Below are 17573 nucleotides of genomic sequence, written 5' to 3' on the forward strand. Positions count from 1 at the left end.
AATTCAGTGGAAGTTTAATAAATTGGAATAATAAATAAAAATGAAATTTATTTACATGATTATTAAATATATTAATTAGGTATACTAATAAGCTTTAATTAACTTAGCAGTACTAGAATTGTCTATAGAGTTATGAGGTCTCAAGTTCGAATTCCAATCGAAGCCAATTGTAAAGAAATATATATATATATATATGTAAAATGAATTTAATATTAAACATATAATTTTCCTATATATCAAAATTATTTATAAATAAATTTATTAAATTAATTTAATTAAATTTTATTAATTAACTTATTAATTTACATTTAATTAATATGAGATTGACTGAATCAAAATCATTAATTGAAGATGTGATGAGAAATTATGACAGTTAGAATTCTTGCCGACATATTTTGATTAAATATCGCAAATTATAACTTCTTAATGATATATGTGTCTAGGTAATTCTATAATCCCATCTGAAGAGAACGCAGAAGAGTAACATTGAATTATAGTGTATCGTTTAAACGTTGTACTTTGTGATTGAATTCGAAAGAAAACTGAAAGTGAACTTCTCATTCAAGAAATGAACACCATATAGGAAGCTGCTACAAACTCAACAATCTCTGTTTATAGCTCATCTAACTAACTCACAAAAAGAAGTAGTAAATTATCTATGCAATCAGCTCCAGCTCATTGTTCTGCAACCATCCCACTCAAACTAATAGCATCTAAACACAAAAGGAATATTGTCCTCCTGAAAATAGTAGAAGTTGGTGAGGCTCAACTCTATCATGTAGGACCATGCTCTTCGCAATATGGATTTATGTACAAAATGGCAGCTATGGTCAGCAAAACTATGGCATAAGAAATCACAGAACTCACATAGAAAGCATCCATGTCCATAAAGCCACCATCCTTTATATGATCTTTTTTATCCTCCTTTGAAACTCCTGGCACTATTGATGAAGAAAAGCAAATTCTAGATAATGGAGGTCCGCAAAGGAAAGGGTTCCCCTTATAGCTATTATTCTTGAATGTCGCAAATTGTGCAGCCATCTCAGGTGTCTCGCTAGATAAGTTGTTGTGCTACATTGAAGACAACTAAAAAATTTAGTTGAGAAGCTGAGGGATGTTGCCATTCAAGTTGTTGTGGGAAAGATCCAAGCTCTCAATTTGCTTCAGGTTTGAAAATGATTGCGGAATCAATCCAGTCAACTTGTTATGGGAAAGGTTTAATAGCTGGATTATGTTAAAATTTCCTATTTCAGCTAGAATTTTACTTGTCAGATTGTTGCAGGACAGATCGAGTCCTGATATGAGGTCGAGAATGCTTCTTTGGAAATAACGCAATGCATTCTTTGTTGTAAGCTCCAAACGTTGAGTCCTAGAAGTTATAGAAGGAACAATTAATGCATCTGGACAACTTTTAGCAAGGTTTATGCAAGGGAGGACATGACTAGAAAGATTGTTAATTATTAGAAAGATCAACCGAACTTAAGTGGAATAAGTTGCACAACTGAATTGGTATTCCACCTTCAAGTTTATTATAACCCAAAAGAAGACACGTCAATTCTGAAAAATTGCCAATCCATTCTGGAATCCTTCCAGTGAAATACTTGTGACTAAGATGCAGCACTGTTAATTCAGAACAATTGTAAAATGCATTCATCAATGGTCCTCGTAGCCTATTTTTTGATAGATAAACTTCACAGATCCATGGAGGGCCAAAGTCAGATGGTAAGTTTTTAAAGAAATTATTCTCCGACAGATCCAAGACTTCAAGATAAGTCACATTCCTTATCCAACCAGGGATGCTACCAAAGAGATGATTATCACTCACATCCAACATTAACAACATTGTACAATTAATTATGCTATATGGGATACTTCCAATGAATTGATTGCCATCCAACAATAATTCAATCAATTCTTTACAATTATCTTGTTTTGGGAATATTTGGCCTTGCAAATTGTTATTTGAAAGAATGAGATGACCTAATGAAATGCATCCAACAATCAAGTCTTAGGGTATTATGCCTGATAGTCGATTGCTGGACAAGTCTAATTTTGTCAATTGACTCATTTTGCCAAATGATAAAGGAATACCACCAATGAGACTATTTCTAGACTAAGTGTAGAGAATGTAAACTCGGAAAACGTACTCCAATTTCTGTTGGAATAGAACAACTGAAGCAATTATGAGGCATATATAATTCTGAAAAATGCACATGGGAATGAATTGGCAAGTGGAGAGGCTCCAAAAGAGAACAATTGGCCAAGCAAACAGCGTCTAATTTCATGTTATTCCCAATCAACCAATGAGGAAACTTGCCCTTCTTATTAATATTTGACATATCAACATACCGTAAGTTATGCTGATAGTAAAGGAACTTCGGAAACACTCCACCATGTCCTTGACCTGACAAATTTATGGTCTGTAATTGAAATTTGGGTGTCAAATTAGCCACATCTATGTCTGCATATATTTTATTCCCAAGACAATCCAAGTGCTTGAGCTTTGAATGTTTAAAGAATGGCAAGAGCGAGATTAGGATTTGGAATAGGTTGCTTGAAAGTTGTAATATATGCATGGATGTGAGAGTCCCCAGGGGAGAAAAGGGGATATTTCCAATAAAGCGATTGGAAGATATATCTAATCATTGAAGGGATGTTAAATTTGCTGGACACAAAGGTAATGTGCCACTGACATCATTGCTGCTCATATCTAACTTTTGAAGATGTTTTAACTCGCATAAACCTAAAATTATTTATTTGTGAAAAATATTTGTACAAATCTAAAATGTGCTACCAAATGTCAATGTGTGATTTTATTTGTCATTTCCTTTCCACCGCTTAGACTGTGTTTGTTTTGAAGGAAAATAATTTTATTAGCCATTCAATTTATGTTTGTTTAAGAAGAAAATAGATAGAAAAGAAAAAAAAACTATTTAAATTAAATAAGAAGTTTACTGATAACTTATTTATTTATTTTAAAATTATAATTTGACTAAGTAAAAGATTATATTATTCTAATAATTTTTAAAAATATCAATATTATCTTTATTTTAACAATTACAACACTTAATTGCATATCCTTTTAGGTAATTTTAAATAATTAAATTACCTTTAAACACATTTTAACCAAACATTTAATTAAATTACTTTTATTATTAAGTAATTTTACAACATAATTAACTACTTAATTTTTTTAATTTAACTCATAAATTAAAAAATATATTTTAAACCAAAAATTAAAATTAAGAAGCCAAAGCCCAACGTCTTCATAATTGACGTAGTAGTAACAATTAACGAGAACTTGGGCCTATCAGCCTCAAAAACCCAATTTTCAAACACTGTCAAGCCCAGGGGCGGAGCTAGGGGCTGCAAAGGAAGTTTTTCCTTTTTCATCTTTTTCACACATTTGATCACAGGGTGCAACTACATTGCAATTTCAGCTTAAGCACTTTATGCATTTTGTGCCAAATAGCTTGATACCACTGGTAACAAATTTTTGGTGCATATGGTGCAGAAGGTGAAGTGCTGGTGCAACCACTTATGAGAACCTTGAGAGGGAGCTTTGATTTAGCGAATTTGAAGTTGATAGCTGGTACTAGCAAGCTACTGTTGGTGTACTGGTTAGTTCTCTCATCTTTCTTTCTTCCTTTGACAGTTGAAAATAAGGTGTTAGAACTCTTATTAATTGCTATGAGAATGTTGGTGTTAAATTTGTCAGGGGACTAATCTTATTTAAATAAAACCTCTGACATTGAACTTGTTTAGGACTAATCTTAAATAGAGTATTGCTTTTATTGATAATTCCTCTCTATGTGATATCTTCTGTTTTTATTATTTTCATTTACTTAATTTCTAGAAACACTTTTTATGTTTACTCTGTAGTTTTGTAAGTAATGCCCTGTTGTCTTTGAGTAGCTCATGAGCATCTTGCAGACAATTAGTTCAGAATTTTTTTTTTTTTTGGATTTTTCCATTTGGAGATTATGAATAATAAGTCGCTAAATTGCACAGATTTTTTTATAAGCTAATTTTTATTAAATTTATCTAAATTACATAGTATGCTAATACCTCTTCTTTTGCAGTGTCAAGAAATCTCTAGACTGCAGTGCCACTGAATGTGACTGTGTGAGCTTCATCTTCTCCCAGCCATCAATCAGTAGTCAGGGACTGAGAAGATTCAAATCCAATACTATGCACTCTACAGATATAAAGGAAGAGATTTTTCATCAACGTCTATTCTTTGTTCTTAATTGTAAGCTCAATTCTTTTCACTTAAAATTTTTAGGTTTCTTCAATGTCTTTGATATATTTTTCTTACTATCAGTACCAATTTTTTAAATTTTAACTTAAAATATGTTATAGAAAAATATTATTTTTCACATTGGAAGATGCATTTTCCCTTTATTTCTATTCATAGACGAGCACATTCACAATGGAAGTGTTTTTCTGGTAAGAATTTCTGGTGCTGTGCATGGGAGTTCTTCCATCTTTTCTGGCTGATGATATGTTTTGAACTTAGTGCTGATTTTGGAAGGATATATCTGCTATTGTCATAAATAATTAACTATTTCTCAATTTTGGTGTAGAATGGAGCTTGATATTATCAATGGGTGAGGGGAATTCAGGAATACGGACCACAAGAAGTAAATGGGCTGAATGGGGAACAATTATTACATGCCATTGTTGTACGTTGAAACGATTTTATTTTGACTATTGATCATGGTGGGTTCGACATTGTTTAAAGTGTAAGCGTTATAAAGCTCTTGAACCTTGATTCCCTTTTTCTGGAATTGACCTTCTTGTTTCTCCTCAGTCCACTAAATCCTGGACTAAACCTTTGAGAACTCGCCCACATGCTATTTGGACCTCACTGCCTCCTCCGTGTCCAAAATGGAATGTTGATGGTTCTGCATTGGGAAAGCCAGGAGTATGTGCAATTGGAGGGGTGCTCAGAGATCACTCTGGAAAATTCTTGTGTATTTTCTCATGTCCGGCAGGCTGCAATGATTCGAACGGTGTTGAATTAAAAGCAATCTGTAAAGCTTTAGAGCTGTTGATTTTATTCCCAAACCTACTCACTGGTATTGACTCTGTTATTGTGGAATCTAATTCCCAAAATGCAATTGCTTGGGCACAAATTTCAGGCCTGGTTCCCTGTCGTCCACTATCAACTCTATCACCAATCACCTGTGCCTTCTAAGAAATATCTCATTTTGTCATGTGTTGAGAGAGGCAAAGTCATGTGCAGATATATTGGCAAAACAGGGTCTTAGTAGAACCTCAAACTTCGTTGCACTCTTGTGGCTTCTGGTCTTGGAGTGCGCTCTTTTTTTTTTTTTTTTTTTTTCTGCTCTTTTGTTCTGGTTGTAGTTGGTGTTCCTTAGGTTGGGTGTAAGGGGGGTTGCCTATCGGCAAAGTTTTAGTCAGTAGCCCTTCCACAACCTCTCTCATTTTCATCATCTTAATAAAATTCTACTGCTTATCAAAAACACACACACACACACATATATATGTATAATGATTGCTCCGAATATATTTGTTTTTGTTCTAACTTATTAAAATTTTCATTTCTTCTCATTGTGTGTGTGCATACATAAACTTGAAAGCATTGAATTATAACTTTCCATAAGTTTTGTACACAAAGTGACTACTCATTCATGAAATGAACAGTATACAAAGTCAACAATGTCTGTTTACAGCTCATCTAACTAACTGACAAAAACAAGTAATAAATTATACTCTGCAATCAGTTCCAGCTCAGTATTCTGCAACCATCCTAGCTTACTGAAACTACAACATAAACTCAGCTCACTCATCAAGATTGAATGCTTCTAAAGAACATAGCAGACCCAGACTTCAATAGCATCTAAACAAAAAAGGAATATTGTCTACCAGAAAATAGTAGAAGTTGGTGAGGCTCAACTCTATCATATAGAACCATGCTCTTCGCCAATATGGATTTATGTACAAAATGGCAGATATGGTCAACAACACTATGGCATAAGAAATCAGGAAACTCACATAGAAAGCATCCATGTCCATAAAGCCATCATCTCTTTTATGATCTTTTTTATCCTTCGCTGAAACTCCTGGCATTGATGAAGCAAAGCAACTTTTGGACAATGGAGGTCCACAAAGGAAAGGGTTTCCCTCATAGCTACTGTTGTCGAATGTCGCAAATTGTGCAACCATCTCAGGTGTCTGGCCAGATAAATTGTTGTGTGCTACACTGAAGACAGCTAGCCAATGTAGTTGAGTGAGTTGAGGGATTTTGCCGTTCAAGTTATTGTAGGAAAGATCCAAGCTCTCAATTTGCTTCAAGTTTGAAAATGATTGTGGAATCAATCCTGTCAAACTATTATGGGACAGGTTTAACACCTGGATCACGCTAAGATTTCCTAATTCAGCAGGAATTTTACCTGTCAAATTGTTGCAGGACAGATCGAGTCCTGAGATGTGCTTGAGAACTCTTCCTCGAAAATAATATGATATTCTCTTTGTTGTAAACTCCAAAGGTTGTTCCCTAATATAAGTTCTAAAACTATCATCTACATCTTGAATTCCCCTAACCCAATTGCTATCAATGCTTATGCAAGGGGGGACATGACCAAAAAGATTATTATTAGAAAGATCAACCAACCTTAATTGAGTTAAGTTGCACAACTGAATTGGTATTTTACCTTCAAGATTATTATAACCCAAAAGAAGATAGGTCAAAGCTGAAAAATTGCCAATCCATTCTGGAATTCTTCTCGTGAAATTGTTGTGTCCAAGATCCAATATCATTAAACTAGGACAATTGTAAAATGCATTCATCAATGGTCCTTGTAGCCTATTTCTTGATAAATAAACTTCACAGATCGATGGAGGGCAAAAGCTGGATGGCAGGTTTCCAAAGAAATTATTCTTTGAAAGATCCAAGATTTGAAGAGAAGTCATATTCCCTATCCAACTAGGGATGCTGCCAAAGAGGTGATTATCTCTCACGTCCAACACTTCCAACCGTGTGCAATTAATTATGCTATATGGGATACTTTGATTGAATTGATTGCCATCCAACAATAATCGAATCAATTCTTCGCAATTAGCTTGTTTTGGGAATATTTGGCCATGCAAACTATTGTTTGAAAGAATGAGCTCAGATAACGAACTGCATCCAACAATCAACTCTTGGGGTATTATGCCTGACAAATGATTGCTGGACAAGTCTAATTCTGTCAGTTGACTCATTTTGCCAAATGACGAAGGAATGCCACCAGTGAGACCATTTCCAGACAAGTCTAGAGAATTTAAACTTGGAAAACGTATTCCAATTTCTGTTGGAATAGAGCCATTGAAGTAGTTGTCAGAGATGTCTAAGTCTGAAAAATACACATGGGAATGAATTGGCAATTGGAGAGGCCCCGAAGGAGAACAGTTGGGCAAGTGAAGTGTATCTAATTTTGTGTTGTTCCTGATCAACCAATGTGGAAACTCTCCCTTCATTTTCATATTTGACATATCAACATATTCTAATTTATGCTGATAGTAGAAGAACTTGGGAAACACTCCGCCATCTCCTTGACCTGACAAATCTAGGGTCCGTAGTTGAAATTTTGGTGTCAAAGTAGGCACATCTATATCTGCACATATTTCATTCTCATCACAATTCAAGTGCTTGAGCTTTGAATGGTTGAAGAACGGAAGAAGAGAGATTGGGATTCGAAACAGGTTGCTTGAAAGTTGTAACGTATGCATGGATGTGAGACTCCCCAGGGGAGATAAGGAGATATTTCCGATGAAGTGGTTGAAAGATAGATCTAACAGTTGAAGGGATGTTAAATTTGCTAGACATAAAGGTAAAGTGCCACTGAGATCATTGTTGCTCATATCTAGCTTCTGAAGATGTTTTAACTCGCATAAACCTAAAATTATTTATGTGAAAAGTGTTAGTACAAATCTAAAATGTATCTATCAAATATCAATTTGTGAGGGTTAATTATGGTAAAAAAGACATTCTAAGCTTTGCTTTCAAATATGTTTTCATTTTTAGAAATGTATAAATAAGTAATTTGAAATTTTTGAAAGACTAGTAAGGGTCTATGTTTATTTTTTATTTATTTATTTATTTTTTATAAAATGATATACTAAACTTTATTAAAATGTTTTAAGTCCGCAAATAATATAAAAATTTTAAAAATTATTTTATTTATTGCATACTACTACATCAATATAATTATTAACATAAAAACAAATGTCTATTAAAATTGATATCATTTTGTCAAATATTCAAGTGAGTATAAAAAAAATTCATAAAATTCCTTTTTGTAATAAACCATGAGTGTGACAAAAAGAGGGTTAAAAGAAAATTACCTTTGGCTGTAGGTATGGTGCCGTTTAGTCGACAAAAGGACAATAATAAAATCTTAAGAGAGGGCATCTTTTCGATGTCTTTTAAGAAGTTGTTGTGGAGAGTAGACCATCTCAAATCCAAATGCTCCAAATTTTTGAAATTCGGCAAGCCTATTAAAAAATAATATTGCTGTTTTTATTAAAAAAATAATAATTCAATTATGTGTTTAATAACACAATTAAAGAATGAAAAATGATATTTTAATATAATGATAAAGGTGAGATTATTTAAAAATGGAAATCATAGATAAACCTTAATATTATGAAAATATTATTCATCAAATATAGTCATTAAATAAATAAATAAATAAATAAATAAAAGAGCTTAACAGATAAATCTTGACATGTATATTGTATAGCTCAAATGAAGTTTTTTAGGCTATAAATGAGCTTCTTTTTTTTTTTAAATCTTATCGAATTACCTTGACTAGGTAGGTCAGCATTGGGCCCTTGCATAGATAAAAATTTAAGAGAGGGCAATGCTCTAAGGCTCTTAAAAGACTCTTCATCCAATGAGGAACCATCCAGGGACAACTCTTCCACGCTTGAAAAATTACCCATCTCTACTTAATGAAAAAAAATAAAAAAAAGGTCAGAGCTCCAATGAAACTAGGCAAATTAATCACAAGTATTGCGGCATATATGCAAGTAATGACTAATGAGAATAACTTGAAGGAGTTTTGGGCATATCTCAAAAACCTACCTTGAGCAAATATTCCTCCTTTGAAGCTGTTATTCATTAGAGAAAGGGTCTTGAGAAATGGGTATGCCCCTAATAATTCTAGCTGAATGCTGCTTCTTCCATCCCCATTATTGTCATCAAGGAAAAGAGAGCTCAAATTCCTAATGATTTTGATATCTGCAAGTGAATGAACAAAATATAGTATTCAAACATGTGTTTTTATATCTTCGATCATGCTCAATGCCATTATACCAATTGGCAAGCCAATGTGATCTTTGGACATCTTAGCAAAGGAGGGTTGTATTTTATTGTTCATATTAGCCTACAGGGCTTAAGGCTAGTCTATATGCACACACACTTACTTGTAACAAATTGCTTAACTAGTGAATACAATTATGTTTTGTGATATAATAGAGAAAATATGTAATATTTAATTTATGGAAATGGAATCTATATTGAAAATACAATAAAAACCAACAACCAGGACCACCCAACTATTAATGCATGTATCAAACTTTGTTTTAACTGGCATACCTCTTGAGTCCACAACTTTGGTAATTTGATTTCTTCGTAGGCTCAGTACCTTTAAGTTGCCCAAAGCATCCAATTCTAGATATAAGAAGAAGAAGTAAAACAAATCCTATATAATTAGCATGTTCATCTAATAATTGTGGAATGTTATTGAGTTCGTAAGAGAACTAGAAATAATATTTTATAAATAAATAAATAGAAAGAAAAAGAGAAAGTGAAACTCACTTTGAATATCGAATGTTCCTCTCAATCCACATCCATCCAGATGTAATTCTTTTAAAGATGAAAGATCACCAATGGATGATAGGGTACTATTGCCGAAGTCATTAAAACTTAAATCAAGAAATTCCAAATTGCTAAGTTTTGATAGTCCTTCAATTGTGCACCAAAGCAGTTCTAGTTAGTGACTTTACATGTAATTTTCTTTTTTCTTAAAAAAAGTGTGTGTGTGTGTGTGTGTGTATATATATATATATATATATATATATATTATACTTTTAAATTTTTTAATATATATTATTTATTTATTTTATAATATTAAATTTTTATTATTGTAAAATAAATATTTTCTTAAATAATTATTCAATTTTAGTCATAGAAAGTTATAGTATAGCTTTGTTTATAAAAAAAAAAAAAAGAAGGTCATTATTTTTAACGGTTGAAAAAGAGTAATTTTATTATGATGGAAAACTTAAAATTTATCTCTTCAAAGGTTTAATTAAATTATTTTTCAATTTTCTTAAAAAGTTCTTTTTGCAAATTACCTTAAATTTTCACAAGTGAATAACTCAAGAATCTGCAAATTTTCAAGTCTCTATAGTCCTCCACAAGCAAAATAAAAAAAAAAAAAAAAAGGTTAAAATTTGTGCTTGCATAAGATTGAAAAATAAATAAAAGGAGACCTTGAAAAATTGTAATATAAAAATATCACAATTTGAGCTAACCTTGAAAATTAGTTATATTTTCCAATCTGTTGTCGATCAATGTTAAAGATTTTAAAGATGAAAATACACTTAGAAGTGGTATGATGCTATTGTTGAAATTGTTGGATGACAAATCAAGAAACTCCAAATTTTGAAGACTTGATAGTCCTTCAAAAGTCATAAAAGAGTGTTAGTCAAGTTTGTGCTTGAAAATTGAAATATAAGTACATAAATTAATGGAAAATCCTCAAAAATTAGAACAAGGAAACATTTTAAGTTGAGCTAACCTTGAATATCAGTTACACTTTCCAATCTATTGTCGGCCAAATTCAATGATTTTAAAGATGAAAGATGGCCAATAGATGATACAATGCTCTTGTTGTTGAACCAGTTATATTCTAAATCAAGAAACTCTAACTTGCTGAGCCTTTCTAATCTTTCAAAACCTGCATCATAAGAGGTAGATACCTAGTTAGATTTATTTATTATTTATTGTTTTCGAGTTGTCAAAAAAAAAACTTAATTATGTTTCAATCATAAAACTATGAAAATATCTAAATAATAGTTTCAAACTACTTTTTGTTATTAGCAGCTTTTATCAAATATTAGAAAAAAAAACTTAAAATATTATGAAACAAAAGATGTATTAGTTTTTGCATAATTATACGATAATGCAAGACAAATTAATATTCTACCTTCATTCTCAACACAATCAATAATATGATTGTTTCGTAAGCTAAGACTCGTCAATTCTTGAAAAGGAAGAAACAAAGAGGCATTGAAGCACCATTCAAAGGCCCAATAATCGCGCCGAATACTGAGTTTGGAAACTCGTCCAGTGGTGGAGCTGCAGTGAATATTTTCCCATTTACAACAGTCATCGGTAAGTAATCCCCAAGAAAAGAGTGACATGCGTTCAGGATAATTGAAAGAAGCCTTGAGTTGCAAAAGAGCATTTCTCTCATTCTCCAAACAACCATCACAGCTCCACCATCCCTCTAATAATGAAGCTATTACTAAAGCAACCAACAGCTGCTTAATTAGCCTCATTTCAGTACTTGTATGCGAAATATAAACAATTATTTCTCTTCAATTACGCAATGAGGCAACAGCCTAGCACCTTTGGGCTTTTATAGACCCATGTTGTGTAATAATTTTAGTTGAGCTTCCCTGCTTCATCAACTATTATATTATTATAATAATGAAAAGAAACCGAGAGTGCAACGACCACCAGCTTTTCATCAACTGTTTAAAATTGGAGAAAATAGTGCAATCATATACAATTGTTTTTATTCTAACTATTGATCATGATAATCACATTATATAATCAACGGTTAAAGTGCAATTATTGCACATATAATCACAAGATAATTATTCTGAAAACAGGGCCATATTATTCTATTGAAATAATTTTTTTTTTCACCCAATCAAGTCTCCTCCCTTCTTCTCCTTTGTATGGGCTTTTGAGTAAAATAGCATAAGAAGATTGGCAAGTCTCTGAAATTTATTTTCTTTTATCCACAAAGCTTTTTCTGGCCTTTTTTATACAGCAAAAATAAAAAGACAAAAGTGGAAAAAAAAATTATCACCAACGTCACGCATATTTCATGTAAATCAACAGTTATGCAATTATAATGAATCAAATTTGATTTAATATAATATATTTTTTCAAAATCTACAATTATTTTAATTGAAACCGTGTTTGAGGTTTGATATTATAATGGAAAGGTTAAAAATGTATTTTTAGAAAATATTATTTTAATGCTGTTAAAAAAAAGGTTTAATTATTTTAGAATTGTATAATTAAAATATATTGAATTTAATTAATTTCAAACCAATATATATATATATATATATATATATATATATATATATATATATATATATATAATGAATTGTTGTTCCAAATAATATTTTAAAAGCCATATTAAAATATATAGAATTTAATTAATTTCTAATATTTTACGAGTAGGGTTTGATTAGCACAATGGTAGGTTGAATTATTTACAACTCTGATAATCAGTACAAAAAGTTGATCCATGCTCAGTTATTTTATATCTTATAAATCAAAGCCAATTTCTGCAAATGTTCATGTTTTGCTGCTTTCTGTGGTCCATAAGTTGGGGAATGGTCGCTGACTTGCAGGTCTTGATTTGAAATGGAACCACCATATTTTAATGCTCTCATGTTTGTATTTACTTTATTTGTGATTTCCATTCCACCCCTTAGACTGTGTTTGTTTTGAAGGAAAATAATTTTACTATCCATTCCATTTATGTTCGGCTAAGAAGAAAATAGATAGAAAGGAAAATTTTTAAAGGAAAATAAATGTTAGATTCTACTCCCATTTTCTTTTCAAATTGAATGAAAGTGGGAGAAAATGTTTAAAATTGCAAAATTATCTCCTTATTTGTAGATTATTTTTTAATATTTAATGATAAAATTACAATTTTATTATTTAAAGAAATAACTTTCCTTTCAATATATATTTTCTTTCCTCTTTTCCTTCCTTCCTATTATTTTCCTTCCTTTCAATATATATAATCATTGTATTCTTTTATCTTCTTCCAATTATTTTCTTTCCTCTCATTCAAACACAATGTTATTTCTTTCTATATTAAAACAAGAAAAATTATTATTTAATCTCTCTATTTTAACAAAATTAACTATTTAATTTTCTTATTTTCAAAAATATATTAGTAGTTGTATTTTGTTACGTGTACTCTTTAGTCTTTTCATCTATTTTAAATCAAGTTTTCTTGTCAATGTATTTAAAAGAGAGATAACTTAGAAAATAGAAAGAGAATATGTAATTATATTTTTTAAATTACAGGAATTAAATGAAATTACAAACGGATGCATAAAATAGCCGTAAGGAGTTAGCAGTAAATGGAAAAAAAAATGGTAAGCAGTTGAGCTTCCTAGCTTCGTTAACTACCAACTTCTTTTTTTCTTCTTATTAGCCAAAAATATTATCATAATGGTAAAAAAGAAAGAGGGGGTGGAACAACCACAAGTTTTCATCACCACTCATCATACTTTAAAATTGGAAAAAATAGTGCAATCATATAAAATAATTTTATTTTAACCATTGATCATGGTAATCACATTATAATCAACGGCTAAAGTGCAATTATTGTACGTACAACAATTACGCTAGATAATTATTCTGAAATTTGGGCCAAATTATTCTATTGAAATAATTTTGTTTCACCAAGTCAAGTCTCCCTCTCCCCTTTTTCTCCTTTATATGGGCTTTTGAGTAAAATAGCTTAGGAAGATTAGGAAGGTTGGCAAGTCTTTGGAATTTGTTTGCTTTAATCCACAACACTTTTTCTAGCCTTTCTTATACGGCAAATTAAAAGACTAATGTGAAAAAGCGATTATTACCAACATTACACACATGTCATGTAATTAAAATAAATTTAACAATAAATTTAATTAAAATAATTGAAGTCATCAAATCCTTTTAATTTTATTAATTTATTCAAAAATTTTTATTATTTTCATTAGTTTCAGAAAATTTCGTACTGATAGAAGATTTTTTAATAATTAAAAAAATATCTAATGTTGTCTTAATTTTTAAAATTTATCTCCTTGCTTACATTTTTAAATAAATGAAAAAACTAAAAAAAAAATATAATCAAAGAAATCTAATTGCAACTTTCAAAATAACATGTATAAGAGAGAGATGAATTAATTAAAATAAAATTTTTGATTTAGTAAAATGATATTTTAATCATTTGAGAATGATTGCTAAAACTAATTAAAAAAATTAAGAGAATTAATTAATATTAACAATATAGATAAATATTTAAATTATTTTTATGAATTGAACCATCCCATTAAACTAACTGCTGACATTGAAATTAATATAAAAGTTTCAATATTAAATTGATAAAATTAAAATTGAAAAGGTTTACAAAGGTTGTGAACTTTTCTAATCATTGGGTTAATAGCAGTTGCTTCTTATGTAAGAGTTTTGAGTTTAATCTTTGACATTTCTATATTTATTCTAAATATTTTCAATGCATAATATATAATGAGCAAAGCCGATAGCTCCATCATTGAGCACTTTCCTCTTATGTATGAGGTTTTGAGATATCCTTATACATCAATTAAATATAAATTTTTTTCTGATATTTTATCATCGCTATAAATTCTACTAAAATTATATATATATATAATTTTATTTTCAGTACAAAATTGGTCAAAGCTAATGCTTCACTCATTGCAACTATGCTACAATTGATCTCAAAAATTAAAGTTTTAATCTTAAAAATATGTAATAATTTTAGAAAAATTAAATATATTAATCATAAATATTTTTGAAATAATTAATTTTTAAAATTTATTTTTATTAACATTTAAGATAATAATTTTTTAAATGGTTTTGAACTTCCAATTGTAATATTATATGAAATTATATATTTTTTTATTTTTAATTTTATGAAGGTCTAATTAATAGACCAATTAATAATTGATGGTGTAAATAATTAGAAATAATTGTCTCTTTTTCTCGCTATGATGGTGAATTATCTTAGAATAAATAAATGGAGAGACTCGAACTCAAAACCACACCATTCTCTCTACCTCAAAAGTGAAGAAAAACCAATCAAACTACCCTTAATATAATTGTTAATGTTTAATTTTGTGTAATGAATGTTAACCTATGTCACCAAACCATATGATTTTAAATATATATTTCAGTTGGCGATAGGCTAGCACCTTTGGGCTTTTTAGACCCAAGTTGTGCAATAATTTCAGTTGAGCTTCCCAGCTTTATCAACTACTTTTTCTTTTTCTTTTTTCTTTCTTTATATTAATCAAAATATTATTATAGTGATAAAAAGAAACAAAGGGTGCAACAACCACTAATTTTTCATCACCAATAGAAGTTAGTTGCACCAATCATCATATGTTAAAATTGGAGAAAATACTACAATCATGTATAATCAATGGTTAAAATAGAATTATTGTACATACAATAATTACACTAAATAATTATTCTGAAAACAGGGCCATATTATTCTATTGAAATAATTTTGTATCACCAAGTCAAGTCTCATCTCTCTCTCTCTCTTCCCTTCTTCTCCTTGGTATGGGCTTTTGAGTAAAATGGCATAAGAAAATTGGCAAGTCTTTGGAATTTATTTACTTTAATCCACAACACTTTTTGTAGCCATTTTTACACGGCACAATAAAAAGACAAATGTTCCACCTCTCATCATATGTCAAAAATGGAGAAAATTATTGAGTGCAACTATTGTATGTACAATGGAATTATTCTAACGATTGATCATGATGGATCACTTTATAATCAATGGTTAAAGTGCAATTGTTGACTATTATATGGGTTTTCGAGTCAAATAGGAGTTTGGCAAGTTTATGGAATTTGAGTAAAACGATTGTCACTAATATTACGCATATTTCATATAAACCAACGATCACGTAATTATAATGAATCAAATTTAATTTAATATAATATATTTTTTTTCAAATTCTACAATTATTGCATGCCATGTCTCGGGTTTGATATTATGATGGAAAGGTTAAAAATGTATTTTTATAAAACATTATTTTTAATATTGTTGAAAAAAATGGTTTAATTATTTTATAATTTTATAATAAAAATGTATTGAATTTAATTAATTTCAAATCAATTTTTAATATTCATTATATATTGAATTCATGTTCTCAACAATAATCTAAATACCATGTTAAATAAATTTTATATATTTGATACGTATTGAACATATTTTCACACGCCAAAATTTTTTAAAATTATTTAATTTTGACATTCTTCATTTTTATTTTTATTTTTATTTTTTTACCATACTATTTCTCTTGAATTAATTAATGAAACAACATCCTAACACTTTGAGCTTTCTCTAGACACCCAGTTGTATAATAATTTGAGTTGAGTTTCGTAGCTTGATCAAGTAAATGTTCCAACACACATCATGTCTTGAACTACTTGCTTTAGTCAAGTCTTGTGTGGCCTACCCATAAACAATTTTTCTTGCCTTTTTCATGTGGAAAAGTAAAGGAATTAGTTTGCTTTATCTGAGTCAAGTCTCGAGTGGAAGTGTGAATGTAATATGTACTGCCCAGCAACACTTTTTCTTGCTTTCTTTATAAGGCAGAATAAGTGACTTTATTGTTCATGGAAAATAATGCCATTTTGATTATGAATCTAACATAATAGGATTGAACCATTGGGCTAATAGCTCGATCGTTGAGCACTTGCTTGTTAGTTTGAAATCAATTTATTTGATTCGGAATTAAACCCAAACGACTAATTAATTGAAATGCAAAAATATAAAAACTGAAATAAGCCATAGTTACGAAAAGAATCGAACAAAATCAAATCAAGTCTCCTCTCTCTTTCTCACTCTCTTTCCTTCTTCTCCTTTATATGGGCTTTTGAGTAAAATAGCATAGGAAATTTCGCAAGTCGTTGGATTTTGTTTGCATTAATCCACAACACTTTATATAAACTAATGTTAACGCAATTATAATGAATCAAATTTAATTTAGTATAATATATATTTTTTCAAAATCTATAATTACTGAGTAGAATCACAAACACTTAAAATAAAGTGTTTTCTCTGTACTGCAAACTTGAGATTATCATGAAAAGGTTTTTTAGAAAATATTTTTTTAAATATTATTGAAGATTTTGTTTAATAATTATTTCACAATTTTATAATTAAAATATATCAAATTTAATTTCAAATTAATTTTTATTATTCATTATAATTAATTTATTTAATGAATTGCTTTTAACAATATTAAATAAATTTTTATGCATTTAAAATGTGTTGAACACATTTTCATACACGTCAAATTTTTTTAAAATTATTTAATTTTGACAACATGGTTGGAACACGACGTCCTCTTTTTTCTGTTTATTTTTATTTTTCTTATCATATTAACTATTATATATATATATATATATATATATATATATATATATATATATATATATATATATAATTTATAAGATTAGTTATTAAGTAGTTGTTATTATTCATAAAAATATA

General features: G+C 29.7%; 2 protein-coding genes across 2 annotated transcripts; both read right to left on the reverse strand.

Annotated features, from left to right (window-relative positions):
* Nucleotides 1–1095: 1095 nt before the first annotated feature.
* LOC110650482 (cuscuta receptor 1-like) lies at nt 1096–8649 on the reverse strand. The gene is made up of 7 exons (XM_058133025.1): nt 8353–8649; nt 6022–7904; nt 5718–5831; nt 5080–5196; nt 2350–2420; nt 1602–1799; nt 1096–1369 (listed from the first exon to the last, which is right to left on the reverse strand). The coding sequence occupies exons 1-7, from the start codon at nt 8417–8419 to the stop codon at nt 1096–1098; spliced, it is 2724 nt and encodes a 907-aa protein (XP_057989008.1). The 5' UTR covers nt 8420–8649.
* Nucleotides 8616–11577, reverse strand: LOC110665967 (cuscuta receptor 1-like). The gene is made up of 7 exons (XM_058133026.1): nt 11223–11577; nt 10815–10973; nt 10549–10695; nt 9608–9682; nt 9095–9250; nt 8814–8954; nt 8616–8644 (listed from the first exon to the last, which is right to left on the reverse strand). The coding sequence occupies exons 1-7, from the start codon at nt 11575–11577 to the stop codon at nt 8616–8618; spliced, it is 1062 nt and encodes a 353-aa protein (XP_057989009.1).
* Nucleotides 11578–17573: the final 5996 nt, after the last annotated feature.

This window comes from Hevea brasiliensis, chromosome 13 (assembly GCF_030052815.1).
Source record: "Hevea brasiliensis isolate MT/VB/25A 57/8 chromosome 13, ASM3005281v1, whole genome shotgun sequence".
NCBI classification, from domain to species: Eukaryota; Viridiplantae; Streptophyta; class Magnoliopsida; order Malpighiales; family Euphorbiaceae; genus Hevea; species Hevea brasiliensis.

Bases quoted from the DNA above. Each gene is read 5' to 3' on its own strand.
- LOC110665967 (XM_058133026.1), bottom strand. From the start codon at position 11,577: ATGAGGCTAATTAAGCAGCTGTTGGTTGCTTTAGTAATAGCTTCATTA. The intron at 10,696-10,814 runs GTTAGCTCAACT...TGACTTTTGAAG, and splicing joins AAGTGTAACTGATATTCAAG to GACTATCAAGTCTTCAAAAT. The intron at 9,251-9,607 runs GTATGCCAGTTA...ATTCACTTGCAG, and splicing joins CAAAGTTGTGGACTCAAGAG to ATATCAAAATCATTAGGAAT.
- LOC110650482 (XM_058133025.1), bottom strand. From the start codon at position 8,419: ATGCCCTCTCTTAAGATTTTATTATTGTCCTTTTGTCGACTAAACGGC. The intron at 5,197-5,717 runs GTCAGTTAGTTA...GATATTTCTTAG, and splicing joins ATAATTTATTACTTGTTTTT to AAGGCACAGGTGATTGGTGA. The intron at 1,370-1,601 runs GTATTTCACTGG...TATAACTTCTAG, and splicing joins GTGCTGCATCTTAGTCACAA to GACTCAACGTTTGGAGCTTA.